Source organism: Trachemys scripta, chromosome 11, assembly GCF_013100865.1.
Source record: "Trachemys scripta elegans isolate TJP31775 chromosome 11, CAS_Tse_1.0, whole genome shotgun sequence".
NCBI classification, from domain to species: domain Eukaryota; kingdom Metazoa; phylum Chordata; order Testudines; family Emydidae; genus Trachemys; species Trachemys scripta.
Window position 1 is genome coordinate 162,831 of NC_048308.1, and position 27,736 is coordinate 190,566.

At 50.8% G+C, this 27,736-nt stretch overlaps 1 protein-coding gene across 1 annotated transcript; it reads right to left on the reverse strand.

The window, feature by feature from the left end:
* Positions 1-18,107: 18,107 nt before the first annotated feature.
* On the reverse strand, positions 18,108-26,215 carry LOC117885073. Its single transcript, XM_034786191.1, has 3 exons — positions 25,724-26,215; positions 24,743-24,813; positions 18,108-19,820 (listed from the first exon to the last, which is right to left on the reverse strand). Exon 3 carries the CDS (start codon positions 19,759-19,761, stop codon positions 18,715-18,717), a length of 1,047 nt encoding a protein of 348 aa, XP_034642082.1. The 5' UTR covers positions 19,762-19,820; positions 24,743-24,813; positions 25,724-26,215; the 3' UTR covers positions 18,108-18,714.
* Positions 26,216-27,736: the final 1,521 nt, after the last annotated feature.

The following is a 27,736-nucleotide window of genomic DNA, read 5'->3' on the forward strand; positions in this document are numbered from 1 at the left end:
ATCAATGTTATCATTTAACAGCAGAAGGTTCAAGTTGGCACTTGAAGTGAAGCACTCGGCTCCTCAGAAATGTCTGCTAAATATGCTAGGTTTGAAAGCCATTTGGAATCAGAGAGAAGTTCTGCATAAGGTGAGCCAGCATCAAGAAGGAACAAGCGGAGTTCATCTTTCAGCTCAAATACATGCATCCGGATTTTTTCTCGAGATAGCCCCTGGATTTCTCCTGTTCTGATCCCATCTCTACATAACCTTGAGAACAATCTCGAGTTCAGGGGACAAGACTTAACAAAGTTCACTATTTTTATTGCAGTTAGCAGGACACAATCAAGTTCTGGTTCGAGTGTGTTGGAAGCCAGAGCTTCCCTGTGTGTACACAATGTGTGAAAACAACATGCGGCACCACTCCCAGAACTTTTGCTTTTGCTCCAGCTTTTCCCCCCATAGCACTGGCCCCATCTGTACATACACCAACTCAGCATAACCACTCCAGTCCTTCTTCATGCATGAAGTTGTCAAGATTGCAAAATATTTCTTGACCCATTGTCTGTCCTTGAAGAGAATTGCAAAATAAATCTTCTTGCAAGTTCCTGTTGTAGCAGTAACTGACTTACACAAGATGTCTGGAGACCCATCGAGTTGTAAGGCGTCTTTGGGGCTATGTTTAAACCGTTCGATCAGCTGAACCTTTATGTCGTTGGCAATATCATCAGTGTGACATGCAACTGTGTCGTTGGACAACGGAATGGCTTGAAGTGGAGTTGCAAATTTGTCACCGTGCATAATGCAACACGTTGCTACCGCGGCCGGAGAATGGTGTTTCACCCACTGTGTGTGGGGAGGGGCTTTTTTACATTTAGCAATTAGGTAAGAAACTGTAGGAAGCCATTAGAGTTTTTGCTGGGGTTGTTGTTTGTTTGTTCATAACATCCCGTTGACCTTTAAGGTCTCATTCTTTCAGCTGGAAATTCGCTGCTGGCTTATCGGCGTGCGTGGCGTGTTTGGGCTGCAGATGCCTCTGCAGCTGTACGGGTTTTAAGCTCTCTTGTGCAAACTCTTCTGAGCATAGGACACACTGTGGGTGCGCCACATTTCCAATCCGCAAGTAGGTGAAGCCGTATTGTGTGTATTCCTCTTGGTATTTCCTCCGCTTGACTTTATGCCATGGGGAGTGAGACGGGTTAGCCGCCCACAGACCCGGAGGGGGAGGGGCCCCTCACTGAGGCCTGGTGGGTGGAGCCACACCTCGCTCAACCCTCCCGCCGGAAGTCAGTGGGCAGGACCAGAAGTATAAAAGCCTGGCCGGAGAACTCAGTTGGGAGGCAGCCGCCGGAGGAGTCAGACGCCTCCTGCGAGCTCCTGAGCTGGGCGGCTGCTGCAGGCCCCGAGGGAGCTGAGGACTGGCCAGGGTCATTTACAGACCTGAGCAGGGAGGAGCTGCAAGCGCTGACAGAGGCCTTCTTCCCCGACAACCAGGACGACCCTCTCCCAAGGCGGATATGTCCAGAGGGGGAGCTGGGAAGTGGCTCAGGGGTAGCCGACCCCGGTCTGGCTGCAACGCTGCCAATGAGTGAGTCAGCCCCTCCCTGCAACGGACTCCACGTGTCACAGCCGTATCTGCAGCACGCTTCACTATTTGTGTGGCTTGCTTCTCACTATCTCCCACCAACGGCAGTGCTTCACTTGGATCTGTTTTGGCTTCTGAGTTGGTTTTTTGTTTTGTTATTTTCTGTTGCACGAAGGAGCCAACGATCCATTGTAGTAACAACACAAGTAAAACTGCGCTTGTGGTCCATGCTTACAATGAAATGTGCACACCGCCTCGTAGCAAACGGATTAACATACAGATGGCAACAACTTTGTAGAATGCTATGCAAGCTTAAGAGAAAGCCGTCAAAATGCACAGGGCCGTCTGGTGCAGCATTTCTCAAACTGAGGGTCCTGACCCAAAAGGGGTCGCCACCCAATTGTAGGGGTGTTGCAATATTGCCGCCCTTACTTCTGCACTGCCTTCAGAGCTGAGCGGTGGGAGAGCGGCAGCTGCTGGCCGGGCACCCAGCTCTGAAGGCAGCACCGCCGCCAGCAGCAGCGCAGAAGTAAGGGTGGCATGGAACCTACAACTGTATGAACACACCTGCGAAACTGGCTCTTTACGCCCCGACCAACCTGCAAAAAATGTGTGATTTCGCCACAATTTAAGTAGATGCCTGTTGATTGCTGTGGGCAAAATGTGCGCCGTAAGGATGTTTTTTTTTCCCCTAAAGCTTCTCACACAACCCCAGAAAACAGTCCCCCAGTTTGGGAACCTCTGCTTTAAGGAATGACAATAACTCTGCCATGCTACGGCATCCCAGCAGGGACCAGGGATGGTTCGTGCTGGACACCACGGCAGGATCTGCCCAGGAAGGAGGGTCTCCCTTTAAACATGTGTCAGTCCCCTCACCTCCCCCCCCATGTGGCTTTCTACGACCGCCAGGCTGCAGTAATGATGGGATCTTAGGGCCCAGCGTGGCTGTGAGCGAATGGTGGCTAGGTGGAACCACAGCCCTGCTGCAGAGGTTCTTGCCTGCTCCCGTGACACTGGTGGGTGTTTGGACCCTGATTTCAGGAGCAGCAGGCTTGGGGTCAAAGGCAGGGCTCCCAGGGTAACTCCAACTGCAGTAGGTCTGGTCACCTTTGCCCTCCCATTCTCTGTCACAGCTCAGTGGGGAAAGGGCAGCCCCTAACGGGATACCTATGCACAGCACAGGGTACTACAGGGGAGCCAGCTCCCGGCCACCACGTGTCCCGGCTCACACCACAGACTAGCTCCACCTTCACCGCCCTCCTGGCCCTGCAGCCACCTCAGCATCCATTCCTAAATTCTAAGGCCCGTTGGGACCATCTAGTCTGAGCCCTGCAGAGCACAGGCCGAGAACGGCCCCCTTTCCCAAGAGGGCGGCATGGTCCCTGTAGCGAAGAGTGTTTGTCCATGGTCCTGTTACATGACGGTGGGACTCAGCGCTGCCCCATGGAGATCGCTAGATGCCCCGCGTCCAGAGCCCCTGGGGACAACACTGGCATGCCCAGAGGAACGGTGCCATCGGGACACCTGGGGATGAGGCTGCGGCTGCTCCAAGGAAGCGGGACTTACGCCTTTTTTATGTCGTCAGAGGAGGCGCTGCGGGGAATGCCCAGGGCTTCATAGTACTCCACCATGGCAGGTGTGGGTCCTCTGCCGAGGCCAGCAGGGAACCTAGGGGGGAAAGGCAGTGAACGGCATTGAGGAGAGCAGCCAGCCTGCAGGTCCCAGAGTGAGGCGCCCCCTCACCCAGTCCAGCTGCAGCCCCTACCTCGCTTCGAGCAGACAACCTTGGCCAGATCCCTCTGTCCTCTCTTACCCGCTCCATCCAAACAGAGCCTGCATGGTCTGTCTGTCCCAAGTCCTTGTCCTCTGTCCAACTCACACAGGTTCTGACCTCAACCCAGCCACTGTTCAGAAATCCACCCCTGACTCTCTCACCCCCCTGCCACTCGGTGCAACCCCCGAATGGCATCTCTCTCATTGATATGCCCCACCTCACCCCACCCCTCTGCACTGTCCTCGTCCCTCTGCAGCGTTATTATAGTATGTTAGAGCAAACCACAATGTCCTAGACACTGCGACGCGTGTATAAACCCCAACCACACTGGCAGTGAGAGGGTTAAAGGAAAGTCCAATTAGCCCTTAATTATAGGTTAGATCCAGCTGGGGAGAACCAGCCTGGCTGGTTCCTATAAAGGAAGGACTGAGGGCCCTGGGGTGAGGAGTCCTAGTTTTCTCTCTAGGACAGGAACTCAAAGGGGTGTTTGGGCAGGTGGCTGTACACTGGGCCTGTCTCTGCAGGGAGAAGGAGACTCCTAAAGCAGGAGAAAAGCCTGTGGGGGAGAAGCCCTGAGGGTCGGTGGCTTGGGAGGTGCTGGGGAGAGAGCCGTGGGGGTAACAGAGCGAGGAGGAAGTTTGCGGGTTGGAGGACTGAGTCGAGGGAGGGAGTGTTTTCATTCCTCTGCGTTGGGATGTTGTCACCTCAGACGGGGCAGGACTCTGAGGGCGGATCTGCACTGCAGCTGGGCCTGTGCATCCCAGCTAAAGCTAACATGCTAAAACCAGCAGTGTTTCTAGGGGTAGCATCATGGGCAGGTCCTGGGGCAATCCACTGCGGACAAAGTGACATGGACACCCTGGCCTGGGCATGTACGCGGACCAGACAGCTAGCGTGTGCTGCCCCTGGCTAGGCTGCTAGCGTCTGCCTGGGCTGGGACGCACTCCCCCAGCTGCACTGTCAACATCCCCTGGAGGGGCACTCACTGCAGAGCTGGGAGGGAGAGGCAGAGGGACTGTGATGCTGGCTCTCACCACAAGGAGGTGCTCTGCTATGGTGAGTCTATGACAGGTGCCTTACTGGGGATGCAGGCAGCTGCGGGTCCTGCCCAAAGGAAGGGGGTGCCGAGGGCTGGGGGCAAGGACTGATGGGGTTACAGTACTGTAGTCACATGACAACTCTGTTTGGGCATCGGTACAGCTAATAATGCCAATTTGCACCAATATACCAATGGCTACTGACCCCCTCCTGCAAGCAGCATGAAGGAGGGAGCTGGCTGAGGAGGCAGGTGGCTTTGGACCCAGAGCTGGGAGGTCCCTGCCCCGGTTGTGGAGGGAGGCCAGGGAAACACGTGGCAGTGGCTGTTGTGGATGCAGACACACTGTCCCTAAGTTGTCATAAGAACGGCCATACTGGGTCCATCCAGCCCAGTGTCCTGTCTTCTGACAGTGGCCAATGCCAGGTGCCCCAGAGGGAATGAACAGAACAGGGAGTCAAGTGATCCATTGTCCCCCATTTCTAGCTTTTGGCAAACAGAGGCTAGGGACACCATCCTGGCTAATAGCCATGGATGGACCTATCCTCCATGAATTTATCTAGTTATTTTTTTGAACCCTGTTATAGTCTTGGCCTTCACAACATCCCCTGGCAAGGAGTTCCACAGGTTGGCTGTGCGTTGTGTGAAAAAATACTTCCTTTTGTTTGTTTTAAACCTGCTGCCTCTTAATTTCATTTGGTGATCCTTAGCTCTTGTGTTATGAGAAGGAGTAAATACCACTTCCCAATTCACTCTCTCCACAGCAGTCATGATTTTATAGACCTCTATCATATCCCTCCACCCCCTTAGTCATCTCTTTTCCATACTGAAAAGTCCCAGTCTTATTAATCTCTCCTCATACGGCAGCCATTCCACACCCCTAATAGTTTTTGTTGCCCTTTTCTGAACCTTTTCCAATTATAATATATCTTTTCTGACATGGGGCAACCACATCTGCACACAGTATTCAAGATGTGGGTGTATCCTGGATTTATATAGCGGCAATATGATATTTTCTGTCTTATCTATCCCTTTCTTAATGATTCCCAATGTTCTGGTCGCTTTTTCGACTGCCGCTGCACATTGAGTGGATGTTTTCAGAGAACTATCCACAATGACTCCAAGATCTTTCTTGAGTGGGAACAGCTAATTTAGACCCCATAATTTTATATGTATAGTTGGGATTATGTTTTCCAATGTGCATTACTTTGAATTTATCAACATTGAATTTCATCTGCCATTTTGTTGTCCAGTCACCCAGTTTTGAGAGATCCTTTTGTAGCTCTTCACAGTTGGCTTGGGAATTAACTATCTTGAGTAGTTTTGTATCGTCGGCAAATTTTGCCATCTCACTGTTTACTCCTTTTTCCAGATCATTTATGAATATGTTGAATAGGACCGGTCCCAGAACAGACCCCTGGGAGACACCACTATTTACCTCCCTCCATTCTGAAAATGGACCATTTATTCCTACCCTTTGTTTCCACTGGATCCCCCTTGTCCACATGCTTGTTGACCCCCCTCAAAGAATTCTAGTAGATTGGTGAGGCATGATTTCCCATTACAAAAACCATGTTGACAATTCCCCAATACATTATGTTCATCTATATTTTGGACAATTTTGTTGTTTACTATAGTTTCAACCAGTTTGCCCAGTATTGAAGTCAGGCTTGCCAGTCTATAATTGCCAGGGTCACCTCTGGAGCCCTTCTTAAAAATTGGCATCGCATTAGCGATCCTCCAGTCATTTGGTACAGAAGCTGATTTAAATGATAAGTTACAGATAGTTAGTAGTTCTGCAATTTCACATTTGAGTTCCTTCAGAACTCTTGGGTGATACCATCTGGTCCTGGTGACTTATTACTGGTTAGTTTATCAATTTATTCCAAGACTTCCTCTAATAACACCTCAATCTGGGACAAACCCCAAACTTGAGCCATTCTTTTTAGGTGACAAATCTGAGGAATTTCCCTCACATCCTCAACCGTGAAGACGATGCAAAGTGTTCATTTAGTTTCTCTGCAATGGTCTTATCCTTGAATGATTGTCCAGTGGCCCCACTTATTGTTTAGCAGGCTTCCTGTGTCTGATGTACTTAAAATGTTTTTTGCTATTACTTTTTGAGTCTTTGGCTAGCTGCTCTTCAAATTCTTTTTTGGCCTTTCTAATTATATTTTCACACTTCATTTGCCGGGGTTTATGCTCTTTTCTATTTTCCTCACTAGGATTTAACTTCCACTTTTTAAAGGATGCCTTTTTGCCTCTCTGCTTCTTCTACTTTGTTTAGCCACGGTGGCTCTTTTTTGGTTCTCTTACTATATTTTTTTTAATTTGGGGTATACATTTAAGTTGAGCCTCTATTATGGTCTCTCTAAAAAGTTTCCACGCAGCTTGCAGGGATTTTACTTTTGGTGCTGTACCTTTTAACTAACCTCCTCATATTTTTTTTATTGTTTGTTTGTTTTTCTTTTCTTTTCCCCCAGCAGTGAGCTTGCAAGTGACCATCACAGCTGGACACACAAGCTGTATTGTCCATCTCTGCTGTTCGTTTTCCTCCCCTCTTGTGTGTGTTTTGTCTTCTAGGAAACCAAATCAGATTTTAACAGCAGCCCCAGCTGATGCTCATCTCAGCGAGCTTCTCCCCCCAAAGAAGAGTTATTGCCGACTTTGGTACCATCTAAAAGACTGTCAAACATGTGAGGCCTTTCCTCCTACCACCTCTCCCCAACTATGGGGAAAGAGGGAGGGTGTAAAATAAGGCTTTCATTTTAACATTTGAAATGCTGTTTTTCTGGATCTTTAATAAAAGGCTCAAGGGATTTTTAGGGGTGTGTTGGCCATGGTACCGAGCAGGCTGAGGTCTCTGCATACTCGACGGTGGACAGTGACTGGGTAATGTTAACGCCTTTAGCCCAGCTGTTCCAGCTACACTGCTACAACAGTCCCCTTCTCGGCCCTGGAGCTGCTGCAGGGACGCTGAGCAGTGTGTGCACCTGTGCTAGTCGAAGGAACCTAACCGTGAGTGTCCTTCTGCTCGCTCTAAGCGAGGGTCTCTCCAGGGCCTGCCATGGGACTCTGCACGTGCTGCAGCTCTGCCTCGGCCGTACCTTATCGCTGGCGGAGAGACGGCCCCAGCTGCACCATGGTCCCAGCAATCCAATGGCTCCTCTTTCACTTCACACCTGCAATGCCTGCTGCTGGCTTGGGGAAGGAGGGCGGGGCAGGAGCTCCTCAGCAGCCCATCACATTGCTCCACTGCTGATTAACAGCTGCTGCAGCCAATGGGAAGCTCAGGCTGATTGTGATGTCAAGGTTCTGCATTTATGAGGCTGCAATCCCCAGCTTCAGCCCAGCAGCGGTCTGGACAGTGGTCCTCGGGGGTATTAACCTAGTTCCCCCCACCCCCACTGTAAGGGCACATATCACTGGGCGGGGTTGAGGAGAAGGAAGTTACTCCTCCTCACACGGTTTTAGCCTCCATGCCCCTAGTAGAATGTCGGGCTCTGTGTGGCTGCAGATTTGTCACCTTCCTCTCTCTGCTAGCTGCCCCCTTAGTGGTTTGAGCAGCATGTTCCCCAGCTGTGGTTATGGGGCTTCGATCTATGGCAGCCCCTCAGCTGTAGCATGCATCTTTCCTCATCAGATGCCTGTGATCTCCGCCCATTACCATTTCTCCAAGAGTGAAGGGGCCAGACCAGACAGGTCCCTGCACAAAGACCTTCTACTACTAGTGAACGGGGTGGGGGGGGCTGAGAGGGAGGGCGATTATACACCAGAGGGCTGGATGCATCCCTCAAGAGTTCACATCAACCTTCTTAATAGCGGGGGCTCTTTCTCGAAGGGGTGGAATTTTTAAGGGAAGTCATATTCTGGGGGGTATTGGCCAGACCCCACTGAAACTCTCTTTTGACATTAATACTTTAAAAGAAAAGAGTCCAGGAATTTTGCTGTTCTTTGCCTTTTTACTGAGTGCTGCATGTTTGTGTGCCCCCAAAGGAGAAAATCTGTTCCCGCAGAGCTCATGAGGCATCCCAAAGCCAGATCGCATTCTGCAGCTCTTGCCAAGCCTATAAAAGAGAGCTGTGCTGAGAGGAGGAGCCCGCTCTTATCCACATGGAAAATGTAATAACTACCCAGGCTGGGAGCTGCTCTCACCACTAGGTAACACTCTCTCAGATGGAGCCCAAGCAAGTCTGGACCCAGAATGTGAAATGCTTCCCCTAAGCTTAAAAGCTTCAGCTCGGCCTCTCTTGGGAGCTTTCATGTACAGGGACTCTTGTTCTGGGTTTGTACAGCACCTAACGCAAGGAGGGTCCTAGGCCACGCGGGGGGTGCTTAACCACTGTGGCAATACAAATAAATAATAGCAAGCCCAGGGCTACTTTGCAGAGCATGGGCACCTTAAACATTGAAACAAAAGCTGAAGAAGGGGAAGAATCCTGCTGTCTTTTGCTGCTTGATTCCCTGTCCTACAATCTGAGTCGCCCCACTTGGGAGCAGAGTACAGAGTCCAGGCAGCATAACCAGCAGTGACACCTAGGAGCTTTTTCTATTTGAAAATGTGGAAGTGACGTGTCTGCATCTGATTTAGCCCTACGCCAGCCTAGGGCCAGCAAGTTCCTCTTGTCTGAGCTGACAATGAGTGACTCCTGTTTACCCTGCCAGGGGCCTAGAGAGGGGAATCTCCAGCTGGGGGACAGGAGGGACTGATACCACCCTGCCCTATCCATATTGCTAAATAGGAATGGGGATCTTGTGGGTCTCAAATGGAAAAGCTTGAGATTCAGTGCTCTTGAAAAATCTATCTAGGTATTTCTACGGCCCCCACTAATGCAGTATCTGAACCTCACAGTTGGGCCAGTTCTGGTGTCAATACTTAAAAGGTTGTTGAAAAGCGGGAAAGGATTCAGAAAAGAGCCCCAAGAACGAGCTGATATCTGGGGAACCAGCTTTCTAGGGAGAGACTAAAGAAACTCAATCGCTTTGGCTTATCAAACAAAGTCCAGTGAGTGGATACTAGTCTATAGATTTCAGCAGAGGCCTTCTCCCTGTATGGTTGAGGGCTCTTCAGCAGTGTAGCAGACAACAGCAGAACCAGATCTAATGGCTTAAAACTGAAGCTAGATAAATTCCAGCTGCAAATGAGATGCACATGTTTTAAGACAGGGGTTCTCAAACTGGGGTCGGGACCCCTCAAGGGTTTGTGAGGTTATTACATGGGGGTCACGAGCTGTCAACCTCCACCTCAAACCCCGCTTTGCCTCCAGCATTTATAATGGTGTTAAATATATAAAAAAGTGTTTTTAATTTATAAGGGGAGGGGGGTCATACTCAGAGGTTTGCTCTGTGAAAGGGGTCACCAGTAAAAGTTTGAGAACCACTGTTTTAAGGAGAGTGATCACCTACTGGCCCAGCTTCCCAAGTCATGTGGCTGGTGGATTCTCCATTACTGAGGGCTTGTCTGCACCTGAGATGTATTTTGCAATAAGGCAGAGTGTACATTTAAAGCGGAACAGTAGTTCTGGACAGCTCCGTGTGTGGACGCTCTGTCCTTGCGGCCCCAGCAGGCGGGGCAGCGTCGCCGCCCCCGTGACAGATGGGCAGAGAGAGCTGCCCAGGGTCAGGCAGGGACAAAGGACCCCGGAGTCCTGCGCCCCAGCCAGGGCCCTAACTACAAGCTCAGCATGGTGGCAGCTGTGACACCCTATGGCCCTGCCCCTGCACCCCAGGGGAAGTTTGCCTTAGACTGTCTGGCCAACAGGCCTGGCCCTGCCCCACCTAGCAACCGCCCCACCTAGCAACCAGCCGGAGCATAGAGACCCCGCCTAGAGCGCCATCTCCACTCCACTCAGGACCATAGAGATGTGGCTAGAGCGCCACCCGGCCTGGCACCGCTCTACCCATCGCTCCCTAGAGCCGTGGCCTGGTGGAGCGGCGCCCCCTGCAGTGGGGGGAACAATGCTGCTGCAGTCCTGGCCTGCTGGGGGGGGCAGCCCCACTGCCCCTCCCCACGCACACAGTGCTTCTGTGGGGGACCCAAAGGGGCTTTGGAGAGGGGCCTGGCCAGACCCACAGGATGGGGGGCCTGCGGGGAGCCTGAGGAGAGGTGGGGGCGGCAGGGGCCGAGGGAGGGGGCATAGTAGGAGGCATGTGGGGGGCAGTGGGGGAGGCATATGGCAGGGGAGCGAGGGGGTGGGGGCTGGGTGGGGCGGGCAAGGGGAGAGCCTCGGAGAGGTGGGGGCGGCAGGGGCCGAGGGAGGGGGCATAGTAGGAGGCATGTGGGAGAGGCGAATGGCAAGGGAGCGATGGGGTGGGGGCCAGGTGGAGCAGGCAAGGGGAGATATGTGTACGGGGGCCGGGGCCCAGACTTTGCCTCCACCGCCTGAGAGGGTGCGTTTGTTCGACAGTGAGATAACAACTCCCGGAGGTAGCTAGACAAGGCCAGCACTCTCCTCCCGCCTGGGACTGGTTGGCGGACCACGTCTCCACTGTGGTTTTACTGCAGGATAACTAACACGTGTTAGCTCTCCCGCCGCAAACCAAACCATGTTAGTGACCTGCAGTAAACCCACACCTCTCTGTCAGCAAAGCCAAGCCCAGAGTGTAGGGGGGAGTGGTGGTGCCTGTGTGTACCGAGGGAGAGCGACAGTAGGGTGGGTGGATGAGTGAGAGAGAGGAGATGCAGTGAGCAGTGGGTGTGAAAGGAGGGGGCAGGGAGTAAGTAGCAGAGGGTGGATTAGGCAGGTGGGTGAGTGCCTGGGTCACTGGGTGTGTGTTAGTGTCGAACAGGCAGTGGAGAAAGGAAGGAGAAACGGGGGGGGAACAAAAGGGGGAGGAGGAAGAGATGGAGGGATCGGGGATGATTTAAAAAAAAAAAGAAGACTGAAGGAGAAATTCAGCCTGGGGGAGGGGAAGGAAGTGACAAAGGTGAGAGAAGAAGGTAGGTATTGAAGGTATCCAGAGTGGGAGAAAACAACACGCAGAAAGAAAGGACTAAGGGGAGAGGGAGAAACTCCCTGCAGTGAAACGGATGCGGAAACAGAGAAAGGGAAAGAAACCAGGATTCCAGAACAGGAAAAGAGAGGAGCAGAACCCAGCAAGAGAGGACGAGGCGTGGCCAGGAGACAGAGTGAGTGACCTGGCTACATTGATTGAGATCGATGTTCAGTCCCAGGATTTCACACTGCATGGACACACAACAGGGTTGATGTTATCATTACAATGTGTGTGAACAGAGACCCTCAAGAGTCTGCCAAAGTTCTGATAGATCACTAAAGGTAACTGCAAGTGGGAGATCATCATATAGTGGACATGTTTCTAAGGGGGATTCTCAGTGACTGGTTCTTGGCCCAGTGCTCTTCAGCATCAGTGATCTGGCAGAAAATATGAAGTCACTGCTGGTAAAATTTGCAGATAGCACAACAATTAGTGGAGAGGTGAATAACGATGGGGACAAGCCAACTATGCAGACTGATCTGGATTGTTTAGTAAGGTACGTTCATTTGAACAAAGTGTACTTCCACACAGAATGTAGGTCAGACTTACAGAATCGGAGGACTGGAAGGGACCTCGAGAAGTCAGCTAGTCCAGTCCCCTGCACTCATGGCAGGACTAAGTATTATCTAGACCATTCCTGACAGGTGTTTGTCTAACCTTCTCTTAAAAACCTCCAATGATAAAGATTCCACAACCTCCTTAGGCAATTTATTCCAGTGCTTAACCACCTTAACAGGAAGTTATAAGATGGGAGACAGTATCTTGGAAGGCAGTGATTGAAAAGGATTTAGAGGTCATGGCAGATAATCAACTGAACATGAATGCCAGTGCAAGTCTGTAGCTAAGAGGGAATATGTGATCCTTGGATATGTAAACCGGAGCCCATCAAGTAGGAGCAGGGAGATGGTAGTAAGTCTATCTACGACATTAGTTAGACTGTTACTGGATACTGTTTGGTTCTGGTGTCTACACTTCTCAAAGGGAGCTGCCAAATTAGAAAGAGTTTGGAAAAGAGCTACAGGAATGATCTGTCTGAAGAACGTGCCTTGCAGTGAAAGAGACTAACGAAACTTACTTTATCCAAGAGACGGTTCAGAGCTGAATTGAACATGGCCAGAAGCAACCTACCTGGGGAGAGAGTTCTTCTAGTAATTGGCTCTTTAATCTAGCAGCAAAGATCCAGTGGTTCGATGCTGAAGCTAGAACAATGTAAACTAGAAGGTGAACATGTTTAACAGCGAGGGTTATTAAGCTTTAGAATAATTGACTTAGGAGCATGGTGGATTCTCCATCCCCAGAAGTCTTTAAATAAAGACTAGAGATCTGCTAAGGCTCAACAAGAAGTTAAGGGCTGGATGCAGAAATTGTAGGAGAGAATCTCTGGCCTGTGTTATGCAGGAGGTCAGACTGGATGATCATGATAGTCCTTTCTGGCCTTAACATCTCCAAATAAGTTATAGGAAGTAGAGTTTGGATTTTGTGGGCTGCTCACAAGTCATTGCAAGGGCTACTTTGATCACCCAGGCCTCGGCTCTTGGGGAGGTATCTGAGCTGGAGAAACCCTTCCTTCCCTAGGTGAGTGCAGAAGAGAGTCTGTTCAGCCCTGACTGTGGTGCGGACTGAGGGAGGGGCTGCATGTTCTCACTGGGACTGGCCTACAGCTCCAGCTGTCACAGCTCTGTTCTTCCTGCCCCTCCAGCTGCCTTTCTGCCCATTCCAGCCTTTCCACATGAATGGCACACTGGGTCACTTCCCCACTGGGCCCATATCCTTAAATTTACCTTGAAGTGAGATTTCCGGGGACGCACTTTCTTTTGGGGGAAATTACATGTGCATTTGCAAATTGGACTTTAGGGGAATCTGATGTCTACTTAATATATTGGGTGTCTATCCAGATTCGAGCCTGAAGGGTACATTAGAAATGCATGTCATAAACTAGTACATATTCTTAACTAATAAACATGCGTCTCCTGCGAGATCTACCTTGCTCAGCTTCTGCTTCCTCAATGGCAAATTGCCACGTCCATAAAAGATGACAGTCAAAAATAAAAACCACAACTGTCTTCTGCCCAACTAACCTCACTGCCACAACAATCATTGAGGGAAAGGCTTAAGTAGGAATCAAAAAGGATTAGACATGTATCTGGATAATGAGAACACCAACAGCTACATGCAGACAGGATTAAAACAAAAGCGATATCAACTGCCCTGCATCAGAACATAAGCCAAGCATCAAGTGATGGGTGGGGTCAGGCAGAAACTTCGTCTATGTGGGTGTAGTAAGATGAGGCCCTGAAACATAAACTCTTATATCAGAGGCCCGGTATTAGGCCTAAGGCCTGAACTAAAGTAATGGTCAAGACTTTGTTAACGTAAAGCTGTGAGTACCAGGCAGGCCCTGCTCACAGAAGCTGGCAAGGAAAGGGCTGATGTTGCAAAAATACGCATACCTAAGAGGTACTGAACACTAGAGATATAAACATGTGCCAGGATGGTACCAAGAACGCTCCGATACTTGCACATTCCACACATAACAAGGAACAGGCTGACCCGTCCTAAAGACAGGCAAAAGGGTAATATGATGGCTAGAGTTATTTTGTTCGAACCAAGGTGAGAGGCAGCACCTTACTGCATGGAGGGGTTGCATTTCAATACGTCAGGAGTGATGTGTAATGTGTTTGTACCTGTGTATAAGAACGCATCCCTGAGTGGGTGTCTTTGTCTGGCCTAGGGGGGGGCAGTGGTAAATCCCACCACTGACTGAGCCAGTCCATTGCCAGGGAGCACATCTGTACTAGCAGAATTGTAGACATCTGATCCGGGGAGCTAGAGACTGTGTTTCGTTTGGCAATAAAGCTGGACGGGTGCCTTCGTACCTTATCGGAGTCTGTGGTCATTGGGCGGTTCGCTCGAGATCTGCTGTGCCAGCTATCTGCAGAGCCGGGGCAGCACACAGGGAGAACCACACGCATGCAGCCAACTGTTATCAACATTGAACAGAGCAGAACACCACACCGGTGACATCTGACGACAGTGGGCATCTTGTACCACAATTGGCCAGTAGGTGTCTCTGACGCAGCTGGTATTAGCCACTGTCCTAGACAGGACTTGGAGACTGGACTACATAGATCTGGCTGGCAAGGCAGTTCCTGTCCTCCTGCTCGTTGTATCAGTGCCCTCACTGCCCTCCAAAGATCTCCCCTTTCCCTTCAGAACTCTCCACAATCGCCTCCATCCACCATCTCCTTCGCGCCTTTCCACTGTAACATTCACCCGCCTTTCTCCCCCCGCCCCGTCTTCCACCAGGCACCCTACTGATGCCACTCATTCCCAACTCCTCTGTCAACTCCTCTCTTCGATCCTTTGAGCCTGTCTCCCGACTCTTGGATTGAGCCAGTGTGTGTCGGTACAACGCAGCTGCACCTTGTTGCGGATTGTGGGGGAGTTAGGGCCCTGCACCCCTCTTCCCGAGATTCACTGCGACTCTCAACNGCTCAGGTTACAGCTCAGGTAGCTTCCTTCAAGGGAAGTCCCACATCCCCACTGCAACCCCCTTGCAACATTCCCAGGTCAAATCTGCCCTGCTCCCTGCTCCGTCACACACCTCTCTCAAGCGGGGCTCCAGAATCTGAACTGTCTTTAACAAGAATTAAGTCTCTAGTGATGGCTGTGATGAAAACTTTAGAATTGTGACCTGCGTGTACACGATGCAGAGATGAGCCGGCAACACTAGCTCTGAGAAGTGTCAACGGCAGGGGACAGGGAATAAGGACTGGGAATGGCTGAGCCATTACAAACATTGAATCTATCTCCCCTTGTAAGTATTCTCACACTTCTTATCAAACTGTCTGTACTGGGCTATCTTGATTATCACTTCAAAAGTTTTTTTTTTTCTCTTACTTAATTGGCCTCCCACCTGTTCATGCTCTCTGTATGTGTGTATATATATCTCCTCAATATATGTTTCACTCTATATTCGTCCGAAGAAGTGGGCTGTAGCCCACGAAAGCTTAAGCTCTAATAAATTTGTTAGTCTCTAAGGTGCCACAAGTACTCCTGTTCTTTTAACGGCAGGGGAGTGCAAGCTCAGAGGCCCAGGTGTGAAGATGTAAGTGTCACTATGAATTATTTCCTCACAGGTCACTGGGAGTGACCTCTCATTGGAACGTCACACGTACTGATGTTGGGCAGGTGTCACCGCTTTCTCTTCCCCCAGTCAAGAAAAAGACTAGCGGAGACTGTGGACGTATTCAAACCCCTCCACGGGGAGCTGGGGCAAAGAGCTCCCTAGAGCTCAGAGACAGACACAGTCATAGTCTGAACAGCTGCGCTCTCCACGTCTCATTCAGGTACCTGAGGGGGGCAGAGCTTGAGAGCACTGCCACTGTCCCCTCCTCCAGAGTGACCTCTGCTGCTCCCTACCCTTGGGGCCTGCTAGCACCATTGTCATTGTCCTTCCCTTATACCTCCCCCCTCAAATCTGCCTCTGTCCAGCCTCTTTTAGAGACATCTCCCCATGGCCCTCCCCACCTCCAGCCTCCCCCTACTTCCGCTCTTCCCTTCCTCGGAAAGCAGATCTCCCTCCTCTTTGCAGTCACCTCCATGGCTGGCCCATTTTCAGTCGGCACTTTGTTCAGTGCATAGCACAGACCCAGCTTTTGTCCCATACGTAGCAACCTCTCTCTTCCTGCTGAAGAAGGCTCTTCAGCCTCCTCTTTCTCTGTGCTCGCAGTGCAAACCTTCAGCCAGCCGGGCCTGCCCCCCGCAGCACCTCTGTAGTGGATAACGAACCTCAGCTTCCCTTTCCCCCAAGATTCCTTGTCATGGCGTGCACCAGGAGTCCTGTGGTCCCACCACACTGCGCCCCAGGAAGGAGTAGCAGAGATAGGTCCACCCGGCCTGCCTAGAGAGGCTGCCTAGAAGCAGCCAATCAGAGCCCAGCAGGCTCAGATAAAAGGCACTGCAGCGGTGAGATGCTCAGTTCTGGTTGGGGTATGTTCTGGCCCCAGGAGCGCCATAGACTGCAGAGCTCTAGCCGTACGGTAACGCACAGAGGTAGAGAGGCCAGGTGGGACGAGGCCCAGGAAATGTGGCAGCAACTCTTAAAGGCAGCAGCATGTGGCGGCTGCTTACAGGGTCCCTGGGTTGGGACCTGGAGTAGTGGGTGGGCCTGGGGCCCCCTCACTGGCCAGGGGGGAAGTGGCCTCAGTCCTGAAAAGGGGACAAGACTCTCTACTAAAAGACTGAGAAAGGGGCTGGAATTCAAGCCGACCCAGAGATGGGGCTGAAGTCCCTGGTGAGCGCCAACCTTTCGTTGAGCTTTGTCACCCCAGGAAGGGTTCATTCATTCATCTATTGACTGTGTGACTTAGCCGGAAGGCTGAGCCACTGAAGCCCCACCTAGTGAGGCCAACAACGTACAGGGGGCACCGGGAGCAGGGAAAAGGGGGTTGCTGAGTCATACCCAGCACTGACGAAGTGAGTGCCCCATCACACTCCCGCTCTGTGGGGTGCACCACACAGTTCAGTTCTCTCCCCCTTCTCTCTGCTCTGCCTGTTGCTAACACTTACGCTGATTCTACTCAGCTGTACAGACTGTCCAATGCCTTGAATGCCACGTCCTTAGCTGCCATTACTGTTGAGATCGGCCAGGTCAACAGAGCTACAGCTCATTGTTCTTCAGATAAATGGTGTCATTTCCTGTGCTTAGCTAACGGCTGTGAAGCCCCCTAGAAATAGGACAGATGTGTCTTGCTGATAGAAACGCTTATTTTGGGTGGGAGGAACATGCTTAGACACAACTCCTTCTGCCCTGCTTTATTCCTTGTCTCAGACAATCCATTGGCTTCCAGCATCCATCACCTTTGTGCCACCCTGGAACATTTCCTCTCCTCCACCCTCATCTCAGCTCTGCCTGTCACCCCTGTGGCCCCTGCTTCAGTGCCTCCTCCCCTAAGATCCCCATGGAGGCTTTCATCCCAGCTCATCTTGACCTGCCTCTTGGCTGTTTACTTGTACAAAGAACACAAAAAACACCAGTCTGATCTGCAGAGAACTCCTCCACTTCCCCAGTCATTTCAGGATTCAGTTCTTATTGCCTTCCTTGGATTTATAACCCAGGACGGAGGCACCCAGGAAAGGAACCAGCCTCCTCCCCTGTCCAGTGCCCTCAGATCCACTGTTTCCTGCAGAGTTTCCCACGGAATGTCCCCACACTGATGCTCACACCAGCCAACTTGGCATTCAGGTCATACCCTATGCCAAAGGCAGCTGTGTGCCCTCCTTATCCCCAAAGCCTGCCAGGCCAGAAGCCACCTGCCTGTGGCTATTTAAAGGCAGTGGGTGAGGGGAGCGTGTTACCACACTCTGTACAGAGCTTCAGGGCTAATCCATCTAAAACTAGTTCTCCCCGACAGTAGAACCTCAGAGTTATGAACACCAGAGTTACAAACGGACCGGCCAAGCACACTCCTCATTTGGAACCGCAAGGACGGGATCAGGCAGCAGCAGAGACACACACAAAAAAGGCAAATACAGTACAGTGCTGTGTTAAATGTATACAACTAAAAAATAAAGGGTCAGTTTGAAAAAAGATTTGACAAGGTAAGGAAACGGTTTCTGGGCTTGTTTCATTTAAAATAAGATGGTTCGAAGCAGCATTTTTCTTCTGCACAGTAAAGTTTCAAAGCTGTATTAAGTCAGTGTTCAGTTATAAACTTTTGAAAGAACAACCCTGACGTTTTGTTCAGAGTTAGGAACAACCTCCACTCCCGAGGTGTTCGTAACGCTGAGTTCTACTGTAATCATGTCCCAAAGTGATGTCTCCCTCTCTCCTTCCCCGGCTGCCTTGTGCATGCGCCTCCCTTTCCCTTCCCTAGGCATCCCTCAAAGAGAGCCAAACCAGAGCCCCGAGCCACAGCAGTCAGGGGGCTGTAACCTCCTGACAGCACCGGGGGGACCCAGGGGCTTTCTGGGCTCTTATAGGGCCCATCACCTTCGTGTGAGAGCAACGAGCAGGACCATGTCCTCCTATCTATAGTGTCCGCAACAGGTGCGTGGTATAACTATGCAGCTGAACCATGTGCCAATGGGGGCAGCGCCAGCAGCATTGAGGTGGCCCTAAGCACCCTAATGCCAGGACACCACTGGGCCTCTGGAGGTCAGAAAGGCCCTGGGAGCTCTGCTCCTGTTCCTGCCTAAGCAGCTCCTCAGCGTCTGGCTTCTCAGTGCGTGATCAAGACAGACGGAGAGCCCGGGTCCTGTCCTTTATTGAACAGCTGTTTGCCCACGGGCCAATGCCCCTAGGAAACCTCTTTCCCAGTGGGTCCCAGTGGGTCCCAGCATTCACAGCATTCTCCCCTCCCTGGGGTGAAGCTGGTTATGGGAACAGCTGGAATCAGAGGACGAAACATCAGGACCGCTTCCGTCTGGGCGCTGGCTCGTTCCAGCCTGGGACTGACTGATTATATCTGGGAGCGGAGGCATTTTGCAGGGCGGCTGATTCACCCCACTCTGGAGCCGACGGATTGCATCCAAGAGCTGGCTTGTTCCACTGGGCAACTTATTCATCCCATCCCATCTCCATCTCGTTCCACCCTGGAGCCACCTGCTCTTGCCCAAGAGTGGAGTTGTAGGACACTGGAACTGGCCTGGCCTGCCTGGGGGTTGGCTTGGCCACCTGGGCAAATGCATGGTTTCACCCAGGACTTGTCTCTTTCCATCTAGCAGACAATTTGTTCCTCTGGGGAATGTCCTTGTTACACTGGGCAGCGGACTCTCTCCCACCAGGAGCGTCATGCGCGTTAGACACGCTGTCCCAAAGCATTGCTCCTGCACCCTCTTCTCCGTCCCAGCTGGGACCTGACTTGTATCTGGCTGCCAATTCGTTCCACCCAGGAGCAACCATCTTCCACTTTGTGGGAGACTCTTCCAATCATCAGGTAGTTCACTCCACCCAGGACCCAGCTCATCACACCCAGCAGCCGACTCTAGCCACACGACCTCCGCTCTGTGGCATCTGTCATGCGACTGGTTCCTCCCAGCTGGTGACCCCTTGTATCTGGGAGCTAATTGGAGTTTGGCATGCAACTCTTTCCTCCCAGCATGCAATTCACTCCTTCCGGCATGCGGCTCAGCTCCCCGATATGGCTCATACCCGCTCTCCCTGGCCTGCGGAGCACTCTCCCCAGTCCCTGGTGTGCTCCTTTCAGTCTGTGATTTGCTCTCCCTGGCCAGTGGTATGCTGCTTTCCTCCTGTGGTAAGCTTCGCCTGGCTCGTGGCCTGCTCTTCCCAGCCAGCAGCTTGTCACCAGAAGCTGACTTGTATCTGGTTCTGGTGTGTGGCTTCTTTTGCCTCTGACGAGATGTGTGAGGCCCAGGGCGAGGGTCCATAGGCCCAGCATGAGATTCATTCCCTGCTGCTCTTTTGTATGTCTTGTCAACAGCCACCCCTGCAAGAATTGACCCTCATCAGCATTCATAGAAGAGACAGCTCGGGCACCTCTCCTGCTGTAGCACAGCAGCCATGAGCCTGGGCTCCCCCCTCAGCCCCCCACAAGAAAAGTGTCCAGGACAGTAACCAGAGGCCCAGCTCGAAATGCCCCATCCCCAGGACTGCCAGCCACAGGAGATCCAAATCACGAGTCAGGCCCCCAAATCTGGTTTTGTTTTTAAAAGACGATATTGGTTTTTGGTCTGTCCATTGAACTGCCCCTGCCCAGCCCCAGTGTGCGGGCTGATGGCTACTATTACCCACTCTCCCAAATGGATGGCACCCATCACATCTCACCCCGCAGCTGCCCGTCCCCTGCCCTGCAACCAATTCTGCCCCCAACAATTCTATCCTCCAGTCCCCGCATCAGTTCTGCCCCCATGTAAGTTCTGCCTGTCCCCCAGCCCCCACCCTCCCCTCAGTTCACTCTCTGTTCACCACCCCACCCCATGGGTTTATATAGTGGCAATATGATATTTTCTGTCTTATTATCTATCCCTTTCCTAATAGTTCCTAACATACTGTTAGCCTTTTTGACCACTGCTGTGCATTGAACGGAAGATGTTTTTAGAGAACTATCCACGGTAACTTTCTTCGGTGGTGTGATGGGGTGTCAACCCCGCCAGATTTGAAGGGTTAAGGTGGCCAGGTGGGCTGCACCTAGCGGAGGCGCCAGGGAGCAGGGATTGATTGGACGATTACAGTCATAGGTTACATATTACAGTTAGTAGTTCTGCAATTTCACATTTGAGTTCCTTTAGACTCTTGGGTGATACCTTCTGGTCCTGGTGACTTAAGAACATACATGAGAATGAATCATAGAATATCAGGGTTGGAAGGGACTTCAAGAGGTCATCTAGTCCAACCCCCTGCTCAGAGCAGGACCAATTCCCAACTAAATCATCCCAGCCAGGGCTTTGTCAAGCCGGGCCTTAAAAACCTCCAAGGAAGGAGATTCCACCACCTCCCTAGGTAACGCATTCCAGTGCTTCACCACCCTCCTAGTGAAATAGTGTTTCCTAATATCCAACCTGGACCTCCCCCACTGCAACTTGAGACCATCACTCCTTGTTCTGTCATCTGCCACCACTGAGAACAGCCGAGCTCCATCCTCTTTGGACCCCCCGTCAGGTAGTTGAAGGCTGCTATCAAATCCCCCCTCATTCTTCTCTTCTGGAGACTAAACAATCCCAGTTCCCTCAGCCTCTCCTCATAAGTCATGTGCTCCAGACCCCTAATCATTTTTGTTGCCCTCCGCTGGACTCTTTCCAATTTTTCCACATCCTTCTTGTAGTGTGGGGCCCAAAACTGGACACAGTATTCCAGATGGCCACACTGGGTCAGACCAAAGGTCCATCTAGTCCAGTATCCTGTCTTCTTGTCTTTGTTACTTGATCAATTTGTTCTAAAACCTCTGCTATTGACACATCAATTTTGGACAGTGCTTCAGATTGGTCACCCCTAAAGACTAGCTTGCATGTGGGTATTTCCCCCACATCCTCTGCAGTGAAGACCAATGCAAAGAATTTATTTAGCTTCTCTGGAATGGCCTTGTCTGTCTTGAGTGCTCCGTTAGCACCTTTGCTATCTAGTGGCCCCAGGGCCTGTTTGGCAGGAAGCGGGGCGGGGAAAGTCCACAGGGGCAGAAGCCATGGGGTGGCAGGGGAAGCCCCCAGTGCTCTGACCCTGCTCTCTGGCAGAAGCACCAGGTGGATCCCCACCACTCCTCTCACTTCTGCGGGGGAAGCCCCAGAACCCAGACCCCCGCTGCGGAGGAGCTTTCACTCCCCACTGTGGCCCTGGGGCTGTGGTGCAGGGACAGAGCTTCTCCAGTCTTGGGACGTGGGGGGGGGGGAAAGGGCAAAAAGGGGGTTGGGGGGCTGGAGGGGGGGCAGAGGGGGGGGGGCCTCGGGAAGGGGCAGAAAGGGGAGGGGTTGTGAGTAGGGCCGCAGGCAGAAGAGGCGGAACAGGGGCGGGGCCACAGACAGAAGGGGTAGGGAGGAACCCCCCAATTGCTCTGACCCAGAACCCCAGGAAACCTTAATCCGCCTCTGCTTTTAGTCCTCCTACTGTCTCTTTTGATTTGGGGGTACACGTGTAGTTTGACTCTCTGGTGTTTTTAAGTAGTCTCCAGGCTGCTTGCTGGCATTTTACCCTTGCGACAGCTTTTCTAATTTTTGTCTAACTAGTGTCCTCATTCCTGTATCACTCCCTGTTTTAAGGGTCAATGTTACGGTGGGGGATTTTTTTGGTATTTTTCCCCTTACAATGATGCTAAATTTAATTACATGATAGTCGCTATTACCAAGCAGTTCAGCTAAAGTCACCTCTTGGACCAGACCTGTGCTCTGCTTAGGACTAAATCAAGACGTGCCTCTCCCCTTGTGGGGTCCAGGCCCAGCTGCTCCAAGAAGCCGTCAGTAATGGTGTCTAGAAATGTTCTCTCTGCATCCTGCCCGGAGGCGACATGTTCCCAGGCAATATGGGGATAGTTGAAATCTCCCATAATTAGTGAGTTTTCTGGTTTCTGTAGCCTCTCTAACCTCCCTTAGCATTTCTCAGTTGACGTCACCATCCTGGTCAGGTGGTCGGTAGCATATCCCCACTGCCAGACTCTGATTATTCAAGCCTGGGATTTCTACCCACCGAGAGTCTATGGGACCATTTGCTTTATTTTAAACTCTTACTATAGTTGACTCTCTGCTTTCTTTCACTTATAGTGCCACTCCCCCACCAGGACGAGCCACTCTGTCATCCCTATACTCTGGTATTACCATGTCCCATCGATTATCCTCATTCCACCGTGTAATGCTAGGCATTCTAGTTCACCCATCTTAGTATGTAGACTTCTAGCATCTGTATATAAGCACTGAGACACTTTGTCAATATTTAGTTTCTTGCCTTCATATGTTGTATTTAAATGTATTTAAATGAGACTCTTCTACATTTGACTGTTCCTCATGACCTCCTACCTGTACATTACCAACTTCTTTCCTCTCCTATATACTAGGACATAGAGTCCTGCCTTTAATAAATTCATCCCTAAGGGATGTGTCTGTGGTTTTCTGCACCTGTCGCCTTTCCCCCAGCCTTTAATTTAAAAAATCCTCTACAATCTTTTTAATTTTATGCACCAGCAGTCTGCTTCCATTTTGGTTATGGGGGAGCTCATCCCTCGTGTATAGGCCACTTCTCCCTCCAAAAGTTCCCCTGTTCCTAACAAACCCAGACCTACACCATTGTCTCATCCCCGCACTTAGAGTGTTTGAGTTGTGCTACTCTCACAGTGCAGATGTTGAGACCCTGACCCTGTCATTTCTTGCGTAGATGAGGATTTCAGGTGTGAACTTCTTAGTAGAAAAAAATCTCTGTGGAAAAATCTGAAACCCTACTAATAATTAGGAAACTAATTAAAGAAACCAGTACAAAACATCCACTTACAATCTCAGACTCTGAAATAGGAAGAAAGTAACGTCCTAGCAACATGTAAGCAGAACAGCTGAGTGAAATTGTATTTTTAAAAATCATGACTTAAGTTTGAAAAAAAAAATTAATCATGATTTTTATCTACTGTGTTCGGAGGGCTGAGTCCTGCCCTCCGTGGCTAAGGAGACACCCATCCAGGAAGCATTCAGGCAGATCGACTCAGACTGTGCTGCTTACACACCCCGTCAGCCAGCTTGGCTCCCCTTTTATGTGCTTATTTGTACACAAGGAAACAAACTAGCATTGCTGCACAGCTCAGCCCTGGGAGTTCAGGGAGGGCAGAGGTGAGGTGAAAGCTCAGCCTCAACTCTTCTCATTCTTACGTGCTAAAATGTAAATATTTTCTATTGGAAACCGATGTTAAATCGTGCCATGCTGTAGAAAGTCTGGACGTGCAGGGTGAAGGCTCCCAAACCACCTTAACTCTGCCCTTACAAGCCCAGCCCTCTCCATGACAGCCATAGGCCTGCACACTGTACATCTTCATCCACAGAATCAGCCACCGCCCATGCTACACAGTCCCATATGCCACAGACGGGCATGTTCCCACCCACCACTCTGTATGTGCCGTCCACTTGACCAGAGACCAGCCACTAATTGCCCTTCTTTAGCAAGGCAGCAACAGCACCACCTCCTGCCTTACACGTTGTAATACACCAGGGATTCTTGGCTTACATCCTCAAAGTATCCAGGGTTTAATATGGTACCTACCTGTGATAAAGAAATAGTGTGTCCTGGTTGACACATCTGCTTTACTCTGAGGGGAGTGGAGGAGACAGAAGGTGGGAGGATGGGGGCAGAGTCAAGGTTAATTCCATATTTTAACTGCACTTCCACCCTTTCCAATATTTGGGTTTTCTTAAGCATAACTAACTTTGAATTTCCTGCTGGAATGTTTTTTATTTTTTGTTTTTTAAATATTTCCGCTACGATATGGTGCACTGTGTGTAACCTTTCCTCTTGCCTGAATCCTCTTTGACTTCTATACGATGTTCATAGAGAAGATCTGAATGGTTGGGCTTCTGGGTTGTTGGATTTTTTTCAGTGTTGTGGGGTTGATTTTGTTTGTTTGCTTTTTACTTTAGAAGTATCAGGATTGTGAAACCAGGTCGTTCGTGTGTGTGTGTGTGTGTGTGTGTGTGTGTGTGCGTGTGTGTGCGCCTGATGACCTCCAGGAGGGCTGAGAGTTTCAAACATGGCTAGTGATTTTTAGAAGCCTCAGTTCTTGGGTGCCCAACTTGAGACCCCTTAAAGGGTCCCTGATTCCAGGGAATGGGGGTTCAGCACTCTTTTGGACAATTGGCTCCCTTTCAACTGTCTCAAGTTTGGCACCCAACAACTGAGGTTTCCCCAAATCATCCGTCACTTTTGAAAACCTTGTCCTTTGCTCCTTACCGTTAACACGAACAGATTTCAGCTCCCCATCTCCTTCAACATCTGCCCGCTCCTGTCTATTCGCCGCAGTCCTGGAAAACAGACAGTAGAGTTACCCAGGCAAAGGAGGGGCAGCACCCATTAGGAGACACATTTCCCCCCCCCACACCCCCACAATTGGGATGTTATCTTTACAAAGCAAGCCAGTCCACATGGCTCAGTTCAATAAACAGTCCTAGTGCCCCACTGTGCAGAGAATTCTTGCCACTTGAGACCTGATCTTGCCCCTGCAAGTTTGTTCAAAATGCTGCTACCACGAACCTCTTCCTGTTCTGATGCTGTGTCCTGCCAGCTCACTGCATCCATTGGCCCCCCATCCGGCACCGCCCCAAACACAAACTACTAGTGATTTCCTGGCCCGTCACACTGACCACTGCTGCCACCTCCTCCTTTTCCAGAAGCCGGCAGATGAATTCATTTTTCTACCACATCAATTTCAGGCTGCTTGGCCTTGCCTGAGGCCTTTCCTAGCTTCGCCCTGCCCTATCTGTCAACTCTTGCACATTATTGACATATTGACTCCCACCTCGCTCTCCCTACTAGTCCAGGTGTCCCTCAAGCACCTCCAGGTCTTCTCTCATTCTGCCCTTTTATGCATGACCGCTTCCCATGAAGATCCATCAGGCCATTGCGTTGCACTTCTTCTTCAAATCCCCCCTTAAACTCCCCTCCGCTGGGGGGCTTGCAAAAGGCTTAGGCAGTTGGTGTGCTCGACTGCTGTTCTGTTCTCTCTCCTCCTTCCTGTTTGTTCATCTTATCTGCTGTCTCTCCTCCTGTGCTTACCTGGGAGCTCTCTGGGGCGGGGCCGTCTTTTCCTGTCAGCGGCAATGGGGCTATAATGTGTGTTGTCACAGGATAAATAACAAACAACAATAATAGCAGGAATTGTAGACTCCGGGCTTAAGAGGTGACCATGAATGGAAGCTGATGGCCCCTCCTTACCTTTTTGCTGTGATGCATTTGCCATTGATTAACTTGGTAGAGGTGGAAGAGACGCAGAAGCCTTCTCCTGAGTTGAGGGATGCAGCTGAAAAACAGGATGGCAAACTAACTGCAGGGAGCTTCCAGGCAGGGCCAGGCCTCGAATGACCCAGCTGGATCCCAGGAGGTTCCCTTAGCCAGCAGCATAAGGGGAGGGAACAGGTCAGCAAAGGGATGAGCTACAAGGCAGGGGAGAAAAGTGAAGAAAAATGTTCTTCCAGGATCCAGAGGGAGAATGAATGTCCTTGTGAGACATCAGAGCTGATCCAGGCAGCGAAGAGAACAGGGTTGTATAGAAAGCAGGGCTGGGCCGGACTGGGGGAGGAGTTGAAAGGGGACTGACTGTAGAGGAGAGCTGGGCCGAAGAGAGGAGAGAGCCTGGATGGACAGGAGAGGAGATCAGGTCTGGACAGGGAGACTCCAGAGAGCAGATGTAGCAAGGTAGGTGTGTCTGGGAGAAGATTGCAGCTGCTCGGGTGAGGAGCAGGGCGGAGGGAGGGCGAGAGGGCTCTGGAGAAGTGGAGCCGATTGACGAGGAGGGGTCAGGTGCTCGGTGGTGACTGGTATGAGGAGAGCAGGTAGGGCACATCCTTCTCTTTGGACAGAGAAGGAATAGTCTGCACACGTGGGTGTGGCCAATGAACGGTTCAGTAACCCATCCCCCCTGCCTCATGCTTAGGCCAGCCACACAACTAGACAGCCCCAGCTACAGTGTCAGTCAGACGCCCTCTGCCCTTTCCTACTGTCCCTCACCTCGATGGCCGTGTTTCCAGCTGGCCTTATCTGTCTGCCCCTTATTGTTCCTCAGGCCTTGGCATCTCCCCCCGACCCCCATGCTAGCTGTGCCCATTAGCTTTACCCCTAGGGCGCCAGTCCGGGGGGGGGGCTATCAGTCCGGATGCTGCTAAAAGCCAGGGACACTTCCTGTATTGAGCCCAGTAACTTCTCAGCACATCCAGTCCTGGGTTCAAGCCCCCCCATGAGGGAATATTTCCCACACCCCTTGGCAAGCTGCTCCAGTGACTGACCACCTTCACTGGCCAATGTTTTGCCTCTAAAAGCTGAATTTAGCTAACTGAACTCCAAGCCACTGGATTTTGTTATGCCTCTGCCTGCTACGGGAACGAGCCCTGAAGTATCATGTATGATTGTCTTGTGGTCAGGTCACCTCTCAGCCTTATGTTCAGTGAGCTGAATAGCTTGAGCACGTTTCGTCTCACTGTAAGGTGTGATTTCCAGACCACAGATCATCCTTGTAGCACTTTTCTGAGCCCTCGCCTCATTTTCAACATTATTTTTATTTCAGCATCCTTGTTTAAAGAAGTGGTTCTCAACCAGGGTCCGTGTACCCTGTGGATACGCAGAGGTCTTCTAGGAAGTACATCAACTCATTTAGCTATTTGCCCTAGTTTTACAACAGACTATATAAAAAGCACTAGCGAAATCAGCACAAACTAACATTTCATACAATGACTTGTTTATACTGCTCTATATCCCATACACTGCAATGTAAGTACACTAGTCATAGTCCAATCGATGTATGTGATAATTATATGGTAAAAATGAGAAAGCCAGCATGTTTCAGTGCTAGTGTGCTGTGACACTTTTGTATTTTGATGTCTGATTTTGTAAGCAAGTTGTTTTTAAGTGAAGTGAAACTTGGGGGTACACACGACCAATCAGCCTCTTGACAGGGTACATTCCTCTGGAATTTGGAGAGCCGCTGGTTTAAAGTACTGACACTAGCTCTAGTTTTGCAGCAGGTGTTTCATACTGTACTTGTCTAATAGCAATTACTGGACAGCTGATGGCCTGTCCTATCGGTGGCCTAACAGGACATTACAATTACCTCTTCTCCTTGCCCATCAGTACTGTCATGGTGACAGGGCTACCTGTACCTTTTACCGCTTTTCCAGTGTCCCTGAGTGCACCCCACAATTGGTAGGCCTTGTGCCCTGCCCTTTGCTGGGGTGG

Excerpts from the sequence above, each read along its gene's own strand:
- LOC117885073 (XM_034786191.1), bottom strand. The coding sequence starts at position 19,761 with ATGGACCCTCGCCCTGGGCCTCACACATCTCGTCAGAGGCAAAAGAAG.